The 16,029-nt window shown below is 60.6% G+C and overlaps 2 protein-coding genes across 3 annotated transcripts in view; one reads left to right on the forward strand and one right to left on the reverse strand.

Moving 5' to 3' along the window:
* The window catches only part of MRM2 (mitochondrial rRNA methyltransferase 2), a 289,956-nt gene that overhangs the window by 160,117 nt on the left and 113,810 nt on the right, over positions 1 to 16,029 (forward strand). The window lies entirely within an intron of this gene.
* Positions 1 to 16,029, reverse strand: part of LOC109251057 (kinesin-like protein KIF19) — a 44,399-nt gene that overhangs the window by 25,896 nt on the left and 2,474 nt on the right. For both annotated transcript variants that reach the window (XM_053893963.1, XM_053893962.1), the window contains exons 3-10: positions 14,316 to 14,426; positions 12,188 to 12,275; positions 11,203 to 11,336; positions 10,874 to 10,999; positions 9,724 to 9,918; positions 6,739 to 6,891; positions 6,012 to 6,134; positions 3,742 to 3,892 (exon numbers count right to left, since the gene is read on the reverse strand). In XM_053893963.1, the coding sequence (XP_053749938.1) occupies positions 3,742 to 3,892; positions 6,012 to 6,134; positions 6,739 to 6,891; positions 9,724 to 9,918; positions 10,874 to 10,999; positions 11,203 to 11,336; positions 12,188 to 12,275; positions 14,316 to 14,426 (1,081 nt within the window). The remainder of the gene's footprint in view (positions 1 to 3,741; positions 3,893 to 6,011; positions 6,135 to 6,738; positions 6,892 to 9,723; positions 9,919 to 10,873; positions 11,000 to 11,202; positions 11,337 to 12,187; positions 12,276 to 14,315; positions 14,427 to 16,029) is intronic.

Here is a 16,029-nt window from a genome sequence, read left to right on the forward strand (position 1 = left end):
GATGAGTGAAATGCACAATGCAGCCAGATGACCGAACCAAGGTTTCTGGGGAGTACTTGGTATCCTGGAAATGCCCATAATGATCCTGGCAAAGCTGTGCATACCAGGGTCCCACTGCTGCCCAGGCATGGCAGAGCAGGACCCAAGGGAAGCCTGTGGTGCCCTCAGGGCTCATCGTGAGATCACCACCCCTCAGGACACTGCCTGTCTCCCCACTACAGACCACCTAGGACCAGCCCCAATAATTAAGAGGCCATCAGGATGAAGGCTCTCTCACCATGCATCCTGTTGACCCCTGACCCCAACGAACCCCAAGCATCCTGGCCACCACCTGGCTTTGCAAATTCTCCACAACAACCCCGTCCTCCACCCTCACTGGCCCCCCAGCCCTCCGCTGGCCCCCTGGGATTCAGCTGCCATCAACACCCTCTGCTGGCCCTTGGGACTCAGCTGCCATCAACAACAGCCCCTCTTGTTTGCACACTTCCCTCATCCTCTTGCTCCAACAGAAACCCAAACCTCCGAATCACCGGAGAGAAACAGGCGCCGTGTGCTCAGCGAGGCTATGTAACCGGAAAGCCCCCAAGTGGCCATCGAAAGGGACGAGGTACTGCGAACTCTCGTGTGTCCTTCCTGTGCACCGCTCTGTTAGAAGGGGCAGACCCATTTGCACTTACGGGCGGCCCTGGGACACATCCTGGAGGAGAGACACCAGGCACAGCTATAGGCTGGTGCTGTTTGTGTAAAGGCGCTAAGCCACGCCCCTGCCCCACGCTACGCACGCAGGCAAATCCCGTGTCCCTCTCTGGGAAACACCACCCACACAGGTACACAGCAAAACGATGGCAGTGACCTCAGGGAACCAGGAAAGTAAGGAGAAACCCACAGCTGGTGTGAGGAAGGAGAGGACAGAAGACAGGAGCAGAAATCAACAGACCCTCTCACCAGGGCCTCCCAGATGCCACTGACCCTTCTCCAGGGATGACGTCCACATTCAGTCTGGCAGTTTCTCCTCAGCACTGCTCTCTCCTTATTCTTGGTGATTCCCGAATCCTCTCAGGCGCTCCTGACTCCTGTCCTCTGGGGATCCACCTCCACAGACGGGGGTCCCCGGGCTGGGTCACAGGCGCAGCTGCAGCCTGGGGGCTCTGCCCCTCCCTGCCGGCCCTTCTCCCCCACGAGTGCTGGAAATCCCATCACGGACTGTGAGCATTTTCAACCTGCCTCCTTTCCTTGGCGCTCACGGGAGACCGTGGTGGTCGCCCCGGGCCTCCCCTCAAGTCCTGCCGTGTTCGCAGGGCTAACCCGCAACCGTGGGGAACCCTCCTCCCCGGCAGCGCACTGAGGCAAACCGCTCTGTCGCCTGGTCTCCCTTCCACTTACGACTGTGCATCTCAAGGAGGCCCCTAACTCTGCTCTGCTGCCCACACCCTGCCGGGCCTCGCCGGATGCCAACGCTCAGGATAAGCCCAGGCCCGTTCAGCACCAGCCTGCCCATCTCTCCAGCCTCATCCCCACCACACCTCCGCCCCCGCGCCACCACACCGGCCTGCTCTCTGCCCCAGGCCCTTTACACATGCTGTCCCCTCGGCCAGAAGGCTCAGCCCCCGGTCTGTGTGTGGCTCGTTCCTTCGCACGGCGAGACGCTGCCTCCTCAGAAAGGCCCTGATACGTGGCCGAGCTCACGTGGCCTCCTCCCCTCCAACTCCGACCCCACCCGGCTTCTCGGTCTCACACCTCCACCCGATCATTGCTGTCTCCCTCCCGTGAGAGTGCACGCTGCTTGAGGACAGGGCCATCTGGACCTCACTGAGAAGGGCACCCTTTCCATCGCAGGCCCTCAGCCGGTACGTGAAGAGCATGACCCCCCCTGGTTTTGGGGCGCACGTGGGGCGGTGGGTGCGTGTGGGGCACTGGGGGCACGTGGGGCAGTGGGCGCACGTGCTCATCTCCTGAAGAGACCGGACAGAACCAGCTGCGAGCTGCGGGCCTGTGGCTGAGTTCTGTTTTCCTCCCGTGCTTTGCCGTATTCAGCAAGTTGTGCGTCATGAACACTTAGTACTATGATTTTATAATTCGCGGTATTTACACAAGCAACACGGGAACATGGTTTTGTCAGAAAAATTCAAATAATAGGTCAAGACTGAAGACCCTCTTTGTCATGTGGTCTCCACCCCCCAAATCCCCGATCCCCACCCACAGTAAACCACGGCTGCCGTTTTGATGCGTGCCCTTCCGGATCGTTCCCTGCGGGGTTTTGTACCGGAACGTGTATCTAGAGACACGTGTGGGATTTCCGGTGGGTGAATGGGATCGGAGGGCGGCTACTCTTTCATGGCCATCCAGTGACGCACCCTCGAGGGGCCCGGCTGCACAGACCGGCCTAGCCACCCTCCCTAACCACAGTGGGGGATGCCCCTTCCGTTGGGCACCTTAGGGTCCCACAGCCTCCTGGGCACGGGAGAGGCATGCCTCGCGGCATGCAGGTGCACCTGCATGGTGCAGAGGGCTGGGGCACAGAACACACGCACTGTAAGTTCGAAAAGACCCAAGCCGGCCTCCCTGAGACACGTTGACTCGCGTTCCCAGTAAGAGTGTTTAAGCTGCCATTTACACAATGTATCGCATACCATCCGCTCGCTGTTACCTGGCATTGTAACTTTAGCCAATCCCACAAGTGAAAATTATCTCAATGTGTATCTGTTTCCTAATGCAGTTAAGAATCTTTTCCCGTGTTTGTCGGCCCCTGGGAATTCTCTGAATCGCCTGTTCTCTTCCTCAGTTTTGGACCATTTATTCTTTCTTGCGGATTTTCAAAATGTCTTCGTTCATTATGGCAAAGCCTATCTCCATTAGCCACAAGAACGTGCCTGTGGGTAGGTAAGCACGTGTTTATACGCATAAGCACACTTGACTTCCTTACTGCCATTTTTATGGTTACTTTAACTTACTGATTAATTTTATAATTTTATGGAAAAGCTATGATATGCTCACCCCTAAGGGAGGCCTAAATAAAGCTAGGTTGGGGGAGAAGAGGGACAGAGAGAAACTGCATGCCAGGCACGGGGTTTGCTTTGGGGCCGGCCAGGTGGAGGGGCGAACCCAGAACTCTTGGGGTCTGCCAAACGCCAGTGAACGGTGCACTTTCAGACGGTGAGTTTTAGGGGCACCTGGGTGGCTTGGTGGGTTGAGCGTCTGACTCTTGACTTCGGCTCAGGTCATGATGTCACGGTTCGTGAGACTGAGTCCTGAGTTGGGCTCCGCACTGAGCGTGGAGACTGCCTGGGATTCTCTCTCTCTCTGCCCCCTCCCCCATTCTCTCTCTCTCTCTCTCTCTGTGTCAAAATAAATAAATTAACTTAAAAAAAAGATGGCGAATTTTGTTATGTGTAGTTTTGTCTCAACAAATAAATAACAATTTAGACGCCAACATGAGGGGAAGCGAAGAACTCTCGGTACTATCTCTGCAACTTCTGTGTAAATCTACAGTTATCCCGGGATGAAAGATTTGTGTTTTTAAAGAAAAACTGATCTAAGAGGAAAGAAAAAACAAAACGCTGGGAGGGTGAAAAGGAAAGAAGGAAGAGATCAGGAGACAGACAAGGCAGCCATTCCCCGCGCTCTGCGGGCCAGGGAGCGACAGGCAGCGCGTGGCAGGCTGGGACGGAAATCCACGGCCACGGCCACGTGCCCTGGGCTCGGGCGGCAAAGCCACAGGAGGCCCCAGGAGCTCGGCCCTACCTTGTGCGTCCTGGACCCCGGGTTCTCCTCTCTTCTCCTCCTCCTGCTTCTCAATTTTGGACTTGAGGTGCTCGATCTCCCTGCGCAGGTTGGAGATGACGTCGGTGTACTGTGCGATGTGGTAGGACACGTTCAGTAGGTTGCGCTTCACCTGGTGGGTGGGACATGCGGCCAAGGTCAGACCTAGCCAGAACGGACCCACTATGTGATATTTATGCTACAGCTACGCCAGCACGTTTATGTCAAGAAAATTCAGATCAATGCAACTCAGCCTTAAAAAGAGAGGAAACCCAGACACCTGCTCCCCTGTGGATGAACGCCAAGGAAATGATACTGAGTGACACAGCAAGACACAGAAGGACACACACTGGGACCCACTCACACAAAGTCACGGAGTCGTCAGTCTCACGGACACGGAAGGACACACACTGGGACCCACTCACACAAAGTCACGGAGTCGTCAGTCTCACGGACACGGAAGGACACGCACTGGGACCCACTCACATGAGGTCCCGGGGTCTTCACACTCATGGACATGGAAGGACACGCACTGGGACGCACTCCCACAAGGCCCCGGGTCGTCAGACTCAGGGACACGGGAGGACACGCACTAGGACCCTCTCCCACGAGGTCCCGGGGTCGTCAGACTCACAGACATGGGAGGACACGCACTGGGACCCACTCACTCGAGGTCCTGGGGTCGTCAGACTCACAACACAGAGTAGACAGTGGGGCCAGGGCTGGGGGAGCACATGGGGAGTCTGTGTGTAACGGGACAGGGTCTCAGTGTGGAAAGATGGAATGTTCTGGAGCCGGACGGTGGGGACAGCTGCAAAGCATGTGAATGTGCTCGGTGTCCCTGAGCTGCTCACTTAGAAGTGGTTAAAATGGTAAATTTTATGTCATGTGTATTTGGCACAATACAGAAAATTCGAACATCCATCAAAGGCCCTCCCCAGAGGTAACCACTGCGGTCACTTGGGCGTGTGCCCTCCGGAGGTGGTTCTGTTCATATAAATGTATCTACAGAGACACCTATAGGGAGTTTCTTGGTACAGGTTTGGCTTTTTTTTTTTTCTTTTTATGTAAACATATCAAACTGGGGCTACCATTCTTTTTAAAACAATTTCTAAGTAGGCTCCGTGCCCCACGTGGGGCTCAAACTCATGACCCAGAGATGAAGAGTCCCATGCTCCCCTGACCGATCCAGCCGGGTGCCGCCTGGCTTTGTTTTCTCACTTTTACTTGCTTCCCTCATCCAGCGTTGTCGCTGGGGCGCGGTCCGTCTGCCTGGATGCGTGTACCCCACCTTCTGTAACAGCTGCCCAGCAGTCGCCGCGTCCCCTTGGACGGGCACTTTGGGGCTTGCCAGTGACACAGCGTTTGGACGCACACGGGTCCCGGTTTGTCTTTGGTGATTTGGAGGGTGAACCAGCAGGCCACGAGGCACACGCACGTATGTGTGCACACCCACGGGCTCTTCCTCACTCGGGGCCCAGCGTCCTGGACTGACCCCCTAAACTCTGTCTCCTCTGTCACTCTCCCTTCTCAAACCCCACGGCTGTCATCGAGAGCACTGGCCACAGCTGGAAGTGACAGATCTGTGTGTGGGAGACACGGTTCCCAGTGGCCTTGCCCGCTGCTGTGCTCGAAGCTTGGCTGAGAGTAGGCGCTATCCCGGCACCTAGCTCGTGGCCACGCTTTGGGACGGGGCTCATCCCCGCAAGCGTCCCCTTCACTCGCTGGCCACTAGACACACACAGTGCCACTGAACACCCTAAGTGCTGAGCAGCCGCACAGACGGATCCTCTACACCGAGTGCAGCTGCAGCCAGAGCGGGGAGGGGCCCAAAGTGTGGCCCCTGGAGCCAGAACGTGGGAGCCTCTCTCGGTGCTCCGCTCGGGCTGCCCAGTCTGCACAACGGGATAACGGGCCTCCCTCCCGGGGAGAGGGCGTGAAGAGGTAAATAAATCCAGACATCAAGAGCTCAGAGGGTGCCTGGCGAACAGCTAAGTCAACTCATGTCCTGAACCCACAGAACCCTACGAATGGGGCCTCATTTGGGAAAAGGGTCTTTGCAGGTTAAGTAAAGGCTCTTGAGATGAGATCCTCCTGGGGAAGCCCCGTAAAGGTGGCGGCAGAGGCTGGAGTCAGGCGGCCACAAGCCCAGGGCCGCCAGGAGCCCTGGGGTGGAAGGGAGGCTCCAGAGGGAGCCCGGAGTGAGAATTTGGCCAGTGGGGGAGCAGATAAAGAACAGATGGGGGGCTCACCCTCGTCTTGATGTTCTTTGCCCTGTAGGCATACAGCAGGGTAGTCCGAGACTCCTCGAAGTGCGTGCTGGCCGGGCTGATGTGCGCGATCATCACGGTCCGGCTGTTCCCTCCCAGGGCGTCCTGCTCAGCAGAGGGTCTGAGTTGGGGGTGATGGGAAGAGGCCCTCCAGTGCCCGTCCCAGGCCCGCCTGGACCCTCCCTCTGAGGTTCCTGCTCCAAACCCTGAGGGAAGCAGGTGATGGCAGGACCAAGGGCTTGGTGCTCGGGGAGGGGACATGCGGAAGGGACACAATGAGACCTGCCCCAAGGCCACCCCATCGGACCTCTGTTCTGATGAGACCAGAGCAGAGAGGCCAAACCTGCAGGGATGTGTATTTATTGCCTTGCCGATTTGTTTACTCACCCTCTTGCTGTGGAATAGAGGACACAGAGGAATAGAGAGGACAGCACCCAGCTCAGCACAGAGGGCAGTGTCTCAATGTCAGACTGCCCAGGATGGGACAGGCGGCCTCAGTAAGGTAGTGAGCTCTCTGTCTCTGGGAGTATGCAAGCCCCCGGCTGGCCCATACTCAGAGGGATGGCGTTCGAGTCAGGCACTGACTAGCAACGGGGTCTACAGCGTTCTCCTGCCTTCGGGGGTTCCTGGAGGGGTCCTCGGAGCCAGGTCTGGGCCTCCCTCCCGGCAGAGAAGCCCGGGATGATGCGGGTGGCTGCCGCAGCCGTACCTTCAGCAGGCGCGTGAGCTTGCTGTCCCGGAAGTTCACGTACTGCGCCCGGCTGCCGCCTTTCTCGCTGAGCGCGTTGATGCAGTTGCCCAGCGCCAGCAGGGAGCGGTTGATGTGGGCGCCTTCCTTCCTCCTCTTGCCGCGGTTTTGGGTCTGGGTGGGAGAGGACGAGGTCCGCACGGTGCACTGACCCCGTCCCACCCGGGCACCCCTGCTCCCCTGACAGCCTGGGGCCCGGAGGTGGGTGCCGGGACTCTGCGTGGAGCCCTAAGCGTCCAGGGAGGGGTGTGGCCAAGCCAACATGCCCTCCAGTGAGCAAACGAGATGAGAAATGGGTGACTGGGAGCTCTGTGCACGACAACCCCACTCTGACGAGAAACAGACGAGCATGCGGGTTTACGTGGGCGCCCCCCCATGCCGGAACCTCCCTGTCCTTCCCCTCCTGCAGGGGCACCCCCGACCTCACTCTCTGAAGCGGGGGGCCGTGGTGGCCGGCCTTGCACCCGATTTCCTTCATCACGTAACTTCCCTGGCAGCCGCCGTGCTCCTTTACGCGCTTAACATCTTCCTAGCCGCTCTCCACTGGACCCCCCCAGGCTCCACGGTGGCCCAGGACCCCGGCAGCACCTGGCCCACGGCAGGGGCTGCCCGTGTGAAGGTGCAGCATGAGCACCTCCCAGAGCCGGCACCACGGGGACTCTCCCTTTCTTCCCCTTATCTCTATTTTCCACATTTTCTGCACTGTGTTTCTAGTACATGTGAAACCAGGGGGAAAGAACATCTCCTCCTTAAAGGCACGGGAAGCCAACTGACAGCACGGTCTGAGAATCTCTGACACTTCTCCCAGTCTGTCCCAGCTTCCTTATTTGCCAGAAGGGGCAATCTTCCAACTTCACAGGGATTAAAGTGAGGATTCAGTGCGGAACGTGTACAACAGGCCAGCTCGGACCTGTGCCCACAGAGGCAAGCAGTAAACACTGGCTACTAATCTCATTAAGCGGGAGCTGGTGCAGGGTAGGACCAGAGCTGCTGGAGTGGCCGGAGCCAGGACAGCTGCCCAGGTCACGTGTCTGTGTCATAGAGTGAGGGGGCTTTCTCAGAGACCTTGTGCCCTGGAATAGACTACTTTACGCGTGGTTTTCGGTGAAGAAATGACAGCTCGCGAGAACTGAGCAGATTCTCAAAGCAGCCCGTGCGGGTCACTTGAATATACAACTGAAACAAAACCAGGCCCAGAGGGGGAAGCAGCTTGCCCAAAGGCACACAGCAAGTCAGAGGAGAGTGAGATCAAGGACTCAGACCCTGGACCCCCTCTGTGGAAACCCCTCCATCTTGTCCCCTGAGGACACAGCCAAGCCCAGCTGGAACAGGCCAGAGTCCCAGACCTTCATCACATGGGGCTCCACCTGCATGAACCTGTCTGCACCCACATCTGCCTGTGTGTCAGCCGTGTCCTTTGTTGTCTGTACTCTGATGCTTTCACACCTGGAGCCCTTGCTGACCCTAGAGGGACTGCCCCCGCCCCCCCAGGGCCAGCCAGTTCCTGAGTGTCCTAAACCCCTCACCCAGGAGCACACTTCTCGGATACAGACCAGCCAACCCAGAGCCCACACCCCGACCCCCTCCTCCGTGGGGCCCTCACACTCTGGGCCACTGTCCCCCAGTCCTAACCCCCAGGGATCAGACAGCCGGGACAGCCCCCATGCCCTGGAGCCCACTGGAATTACCCAGACTGGCCGGGCCTCAGCCTACTTGCCCTGCCTCACCTGCTCCTTCCCACGGAAACCACAGTAAGGCTCTCGCCCAAGCACCGCCTCCTCTGCCTCCTGACTGGCCCTGGGGCGTCCCCTGTGGCCCGCATGGCATCCCGTGCCCCCTCCTCTGGGAACTGCCAGCAAAGACTATCTTTCCAATGGCGGTCGTCTCCTGGTGTCCTGGCCCTGCTGTGCCTCACAGTTTCTACGAACACACTACATTTTACACCAGCCTGACCCTGGCAGCTGGCGAGGCCCTGCTCAGTTCAGAAGGGCAGGTGCAGGGCAGGTCAGTGAACGGATGAGTGAAACGACTCCGTGATGGAAAACCCCAAAGACACAGAGCACGTGATGCCAACCAGAAGCACGAATATCACAGCAGTGAAAGGCACAGATGCGGGCCCAACGCCCCCAGGCCCAAAGCCTAGATCCACACCACGCCAGGGTCCCGGCTCCACACATGCTCCCCACCCTATCCTGCGCTGGGGGGATTATGTGGACTGTGCACGCTAAGGGCCTGGTCTTTGGGGACGTGTAAACTGTCATTTGTCAGTAACACCGCTGTTCTGACTCGGCCTCTGTCAAACACCTTCTCTGTGCCCGGCCCGGGGCTGGGTCCTGCCCTCAAGGAAGGCCCAGCCCACCGGACAGCACGAGGTAAGCACAGCCCCATTCCCAGAGACAGGTGCCGCAAAGGACAGGCAAGCCAAGAGCCCAGGGGCAGGCAGGCGGGGCCCTCGGAAGGAGTGTCAGGGCCTGTGGCCATGTTGGGCAGGAGTGAACTGGGCACCGTCCTCCCAACAGCCACGTTCCATCTGACATGCCCTTCCTTGCACCCTCCCCCAAACTCCTGATGACCCCACACCACCACCCAGCCCTCCTCTGCAGCCTCTGTGCAGAGTGAATCTCAAAGCACAGGCCTACCCACGCCGTAATCCTCTGGTCACACATCTGCCTTCCCCCAGAGGCTCAGAGCTCCCTGAGGGTGGGTGGGTCAGGAGAGCCTGCCACCCGGGAACTGTGCAATTGTAAGTTCTGGCTCCGTGAGCGTGGCTGCTCAGCACGTGCTGAGAAGCGGCTCACTCTGTAGCCGTATAGCCAGTGAGCTAGGGGCCCTCTGCGGGGTCAGGAGCTGTTCTAGGTGCTGAAGATGCTGTTGGACAAGGAGGGGCCCCGCTCGCAGACCAGAGTGACTGGGGACGGTGTGACGGGGCGGGAGGGGGGACAGAACCTGCGACGCCCGCTCGGAGCCCGCCAGGTCCACCATGAAGAGCTTCCCGACGCGCACTCCCTCCGCCAAGTCTGAGCCGCGGCTCCGCTGGCGCACGGTGACCTGCAGCACCGCGTGGGAGCGAGACGACGTCTTGTTGGCGGCCGTGGGCTCCTGCGTGCGCTGCCGGTTGCCTTTGGTGAGAAGGTGCATGATCTGAGGACAAAGGGAGAGTTGGGGGTGTCGGGGGCCTCTGAGAGGCCACGCGCTCCCTGCAGAACCACGAGGCAGGAAGGAGGCCTGTCCCCCGAGCCCTATTGGGCAGCTCTTTGCCGACAGAACCTCGTCCAGAGGAAACAATTTCTGGATTGCGGCAGGAACGGCAGGGTGCAGACACTTGTACCGCTCTCCCCTCCTCTACCCGTGGCAGGCCTCACCAACGGATCGCCTGCCTGTGACCCAGAACCTCTCACCGCAGAACCCCGCAGTCGTGTGGGCTCCCTGGAGCTGGCAGGTTGGGCTGAAACCCACTGTGTGCAAGCCGCTGTGGGGATCAGGCCAGCGAGCCTCGCGGGGCACCTGTTACGTGCCGGGCGGTGCTGAGACCACAGAGCATGCGGTGGGGGAGGACACTGACACAGTGTCACCATGGGAGAACGGGCAGGACGTCTCCTCTCCCCGACCTGAACCCACGAGGGGCACTGCTAAGGGCACACGGCTGGGCCTCGAGGCGTCCGTGAAGGACCTGGGGGCAACAGGGAGGCATGAGGCTCTCCAGCAAGCAGGAGGCCCACCCTGAGGGCGGCGCGGAGTGTGGGCCAGCAGGGGGAGTGGGGGGCGGACAGATAAGACAGAGGGCTGCAGACATGTGGACAACACGCCCACTCAGGATGGCAAGTGGGTTTCAAGCATGCAGTTGACCCTGACAGGCTGGGCTGCCGTGTAGGGAAGGGCTCCCAGCCTGCGTCTGGGTGCAGCAGGAAGAATGGGCGGTCCATCGGTGACATCTGCCCTGGGTGCGGGCCGGGGGAGGGGTGTGGGCGCAAGGACAACGTCCCCTCAGCTGAGAAATGACACGGAGCTGTGCGTCCAGCTCCGCCCCCTGAGCTGTGGCGAGCGCGGCCGCCCGGGCTGAGGCACGCCTCTCTCCGGGGGCCCCTGGGACCCTCACCTCCTGCGCGTTAGAGGTAGAGACTTCCGTGAGGCCTGCGATCTGGATGCTGCCCCGAGAATCTTCCCTCAGGTCCAGAAACCCTGAGGACGGGTTCAGGAGGTCCCGAATCACTTCGTTGTAAATCTGGGAGGGGAGACAAAAGTTGGAAACTGAGAAGCTTTGGTGCAAAGAAAGCGGGAGGTTTAGTATCAGGTATCACGGGCCTCGCGGCTGCGGGGAGATCTCAGACGCCCCGAGGGCTGACAGTCCCTGTGAGGGGTATCTGGGGGGGGGGGGGGAGACAGAGGCTTGCTGTGCACGGGGCACCGAGGTGGTGGGCAGCTCACCTCCAGGTAAGACATCGACACACCCCAGTCCGTGCTGCCGCGCGTCTCGATGGCCCGGAACAGGTCACTGAGGGTCCGCAGGTAGACGCCGGGCTCCGCGTCCATGCCCAGCATGGTGTACGTCTTCCCTGCGCCTGCAGACGGCGGGGCGCCCGCCCAGGCGGGGAGTCCTGAGTGGGCTCCAACCCACCCGGGTGCTCGCTCCCAGGAGACCGTTCACATGTCCACCCACCCTGGACAGACTGTCCTGACCACGCTGACACATTCATCTTCCACCTCGGGAACCAGGGGAAAGACCCGGAGTCTGATGGCTCACGTGCGGGAGAAAGCGCGGACGCAGGGATAGCGGGATCAGAGCAAGGACACAGACGGTGTGGGGGGTGGGCCCCAGAGGCGTCCTCTTCCCCCAGGCCCGAGCCGGTGCTGTTTCTACAGTGACGGGACCCGCGTGCAACTTGCTGCAGAGTCCCTCTCTACGGGGGCGCCACTCGCCTGCCCCCAACCTGCTCCCCAAACGCCAGAGCCTGGCACGGGGTGCGTGCTCCCTAAGGCCTGCTGAATGAAGAAGCGAAGCGAACAGGCCGCAACTCTGGGCAAGGCGCGTCTCAGGCCTCAGTCTCCCCACCTGCCCCGGCCCTCTGTGATTCTGGTTTCAGGATTCAGCAGGTAGCTCAGCTCTGCGGACCTCTGTCGAGCCCACCCAGTGGGTGCGGAGAAGACGTCTGTGGGTTCTGACAGGCAGCAAGGTGCGGGCTTTGGCTGAACCCCAGACTCACTCCTCCCAGCTGTGTGACCTTGGGGAGGTCATTCTAGCTGAGGCCCAGCTGTGTTGTGTGCAGAAAGGGGATGGCCTGACCTGCCTCTCGGGGCTGCTCCCAGGACAGAAGAGTCGGTGAGACCAGTGCGTGGCAGGTGTCTTGTACCATCAGGGAGAGTCCACTCCCCCCACCCCATGCCCTCCTCGGGGCGCTGCCCAGGGCCCTACCTGAGGGGCCATAGGCAAACACCGTTGCATTGTATCCAGAAACGACGCCTTCCACTAGGTGCTGGGTGGTGGCACGGTACACATCTTCCTGTGAACGGACAGACGGATGGACGGTGGAACGCACGGCCCAGTGAGTCAGGGCACGTGGCTGCTGGAGAGGACACACGTGTGATGTCTGCAACGTCCCGTTCCCTCTGCCCATGGCCAGGGACCCCCGGGAGGACGGTAGCGGCCCCTGTCCTGCTGTGCCACCCCCAGGGTGAGGTGGGGCCAGGCTCCCAGCTTCCAGGGAGGATTACGCGGGAGTGACAGCTCCTGCCAGGAGCCTGACATCCGCTCGGTCCTAGACACCCATGAGTCCTCTCCAGGACTTCTCAAGATCCGAGAGAAACCACACAGAATGCAGCGAATGGAAGGTGACAGCAGGATTTGTGTGTCTGTGAAGAGCGTCGGGACTCCCCTCTCTGGGGCAAAACCAGGACCGAGGGGCGAAAGTTTCAGGACGGTAGCATTTCACGTAAGGCAACAGTGCCTAGCAATAGGTGTGCTAGTGAGCTCCCTGTCCACAGGGGTATTCAAGAAAGGATACCTCCAGGGGTGTAGGTTTGGCTGCATTAGGCAGAAATGACAGTCCCACCTCCTCTGCCCTGCAGGGCACCCACTCTGGACGCTGCTGTTCATGTCACTGAATTGTCCCCATAGCCCTGGCTGGTCACACAGCTCAGAGGCTAGAGGCACCATCCTGTACTGCTTTCCTCAGCTCTGGACTTACACCGTCAGGGACTGTGACCTGGCCCTGTGTGATCTCAGGCAGCCTCGTTTCCCCATCTGTAAAATGGGGATCAGGTTTCCATGTTTTAGAGGATCGTTGAGAAGCTGGCGAGACAACGCACGTCGAGCCCTCGAGGACAGCGCTCGACAGGCAGCAGCCACTCAGCAGGACCCTCCTGTCGTCGACCCAGCTACCATCTCGGGAGTGAAGGAAGCATGCCTGCTCAGACAGCGGCCGAGTCCCGAGGGAGGGGACATTCCCAGTGCCAACGGGCAGTGGTGGGCCTCGACGGGCCCTGTGGCGCACGCCCGTCCTGCCTGAGATGCTGTCCCCAGCCTCCCCACTGCTCCTCCCGCTGACGTCCCGAGTCTGGATCCCTCCCTGGAGCTGCAGCGGCCTGATCCGTGCCGAGCCCAGCTGATGCCCGTCCACCCAGAGCCAGGAAGGACGGGAGTGAGTGGTCGTGTCCGCCCCGGCTTCGGGGATGCTGGCGTGCCTCAATCAAGAGCCGGGAGACGCGGAGGAGCCCGTGGTTCCCGGGCAGTTGGAGGTGAGGTGCGCAGTGCAAGGAGGGGCCCCAGGGCTCCGCTTCAGCTGGGAGGGGACGAGCAGCTGGGTGCAGGGCTGGCAGCACGGAGCCCACGTCCCTCGCTGGCTTTGTCTTGGGGCCAAACAGCCCCAGACATCATCACCCTGGGGGTGACATTCCCACCTCCGGACGCCTGGGTTCAAATCCTGCTCTGCCGGGCTCCCCTCTCTAGCATGGGGTGACAAGACCCCTCTCACGGACGAGGGTCGGGTGACGTGCTGGACAGCCTTCCGTCCTTGGCTACAGGTGCTGGTGAGTCTGGCCTGATGCTGGGCCCGAACCCCCTGCCCTGGCCTCACTGGGATCTCGTGGAGGCTCAGCTCCTCCTCTGTGTGTGTGTGGGAGGGGCGCCCAAGCCCCGGCCTGAACCCCTTGCCCCTCTGTCAGGTTCTAGCTCTCTGCAGCATGCCCTCACGGAGGACCAGTTCTCCCTGCTTACTCAGCCCACCTTCCCCCTGGGATTGGGGCCCGGGGCAGGGAGTGTGCCCTAGCCACATGGGCGGCGGAGGGGACACCCTTTCCTTGCTTGGATGGGTGAATGAGAAGATGTGTGAACCCCGGGCACCCGTGGGAGGGGGCCTCCTGCTACCTGCCCCTGGGGTGGCCCCTGTGCCAGCCTCCTACTCGTCAGGGAGACTCCCGTGAGAAGTCACGGATGGGACCACCTGCCCGCCAAGTCCTCCAGGGGGTCTCCAGGGTCTGGAGAGGGCCCCCGCGGCCAGCCTGGCCCGAGGAGAGGACGCGGGTGGCTATGGGCTGGGGGGTACCTGTGAGGCATGCTGGTCGAAAACGGTGTCGAAAATGAAAGTCTTCTCCCGTGACCGGTGTGCCCGCAGTGTGTCCTCGGGGTCCTCGTCGGGGTCCATGAGCACCGCCATCTAGGAGCAGCGAGGGGGCTGCTCAGGGTCCAGGCAGGCTCCACGCACCCTCAAGGACCCAGGCCCGCCCACCCTCGATGACACGAGGGGGCTCCATACGGGGCACAGACGGGCTGCTCAGCCAGGAGGGGGTTCTGGGGGCTCCACCCCCCGGCGTCCTCCCCACTTCCTAAGCAAAGGGGTAGCCTCTCCAGGCTACTGCACCCCCAAAGTCACAACTGGAAGCCCTCAGGCCTGCTGGGCTCTGCCCCCCGGCACCCCCAACACCAGCACCCAATCAACGCCGAGTCCCCCACACAACGGCGGGTACCAGGGCTCAGTGAAGAACCCCCTGGGCTCTGCAGGGACACCCTTTGAAGAAAGCCCTTTGATGAACTGAGGGATGGACCGCAGGGGCTGCCGTGCGCCTCCAGGCCACCCTGAGTGCACGAGTGCGTCCACTCCCCACCCCCAGCTCTGCAGCCTGCTTCTGCCTCTCCTTGTGGGGTTAACCATCCCCCCCCCCAACCCAGTCTCCCGGAGGTGGGGGGAAAGCAAGGAGTCTGAGGGCCTCTGGGGACGGGGAGGTTCAAAGGAGCCTCTCCAGGGCCATTAGAGGCCATCAGCTCTGTTTACTCTGAGAGGAGCTCTGGGACTGGGGGAGAGAGAGGGCGCCAGGAGAGAGCCACAGAGTCCTGGGGGCAAGGCTGGGCAGACCGAGAGCCTGGCTGCCAGGCCTCCTGGCCACCAGGTCGAGCCCCCTCTGGGTCCACAGCTTTGGGAACAGGTCTTGGGAGTCCGAGGGCTGCTCAGAGGTTCCTGGGGAGTCCGCGGGGCAGGAGCGGCCCCAGAGGCCTGCCCCAGCTTCAGGCCAGCACACTTTCCATGATGTAAGCTAACCGGGAGAGACTCTCCAGAAAAGGACTCTGGCGGCCCCGGTCCACACAGTTCCCACCACAGGTGCTCACTGTGAGCCAGGCCAGAATGTTGGAGGAACTGGGCAGGTCCCTGCAGGGGCCCACAGCCCAGCGCCGGGTAGGCCTGGCGGTTAAACAGGCTCGCACCAGCGAGGGGCAGTGCTCCCCCACCAACCTGGGCAGGGGGGCAGCTGAGTGGGCGCGGGGCCTCCTGCTGGGGAGATGGCAATGTTTGGACACTGCCAGTGCCCTAAAGGCCGCTGACTTGCTCACATTAAAACGGTGAATTTTGGGGGCGCCTGGGTGGCTCAGTCGGTTGAGCGTCCGACCCAGTTTTGTCTCAGGTCATGATCTCACGGTTTGTGAGTTCGAGCCCCGTGTTGGGCTCTGCACTGACTGCAGAGCCTGCTTGGGATTCTCTTCCTCTCTGCCCCTCCCCTGTTCTACCTCTCTCTCTCAAAATAAATAAATAAACTAAAAAAAAAAAAATTAATTAAATAGCAAATTTTATGTTTTATGAACTCCGCTTTGATTTTTTAAAAAGCAAGTTACGTCTTGTACAGAGCAGAGCGAGGCAGCCTTGGGAGAGGCCCCAGGTGGGCTCTAGCAGACCCTGGAGTGGAAGGATAGACCAGACAGGATGTGGGGGGAAGGCAGGGCAGGGGCCCGGGGGGGGCGGTTGTCAAAGCACCCTGTCACCCGCGCGC

This window comes from Panthera pardus, unplaced genomic scaffold (genome assembly GCF_024362965.1).
Source record: "Panthera pardus isolate Hobbes unplaced genomic scaffold, ASM2436296v1 HiC_scaffold_4, whole genome shotgun sequence".
In the NCBI taxonomy this organism is placed as follows: Eukaryota; Metazoa; Chordata; class Mammalia; order Carnivora; family Felidae; genus Panthera; species Panthera pardus.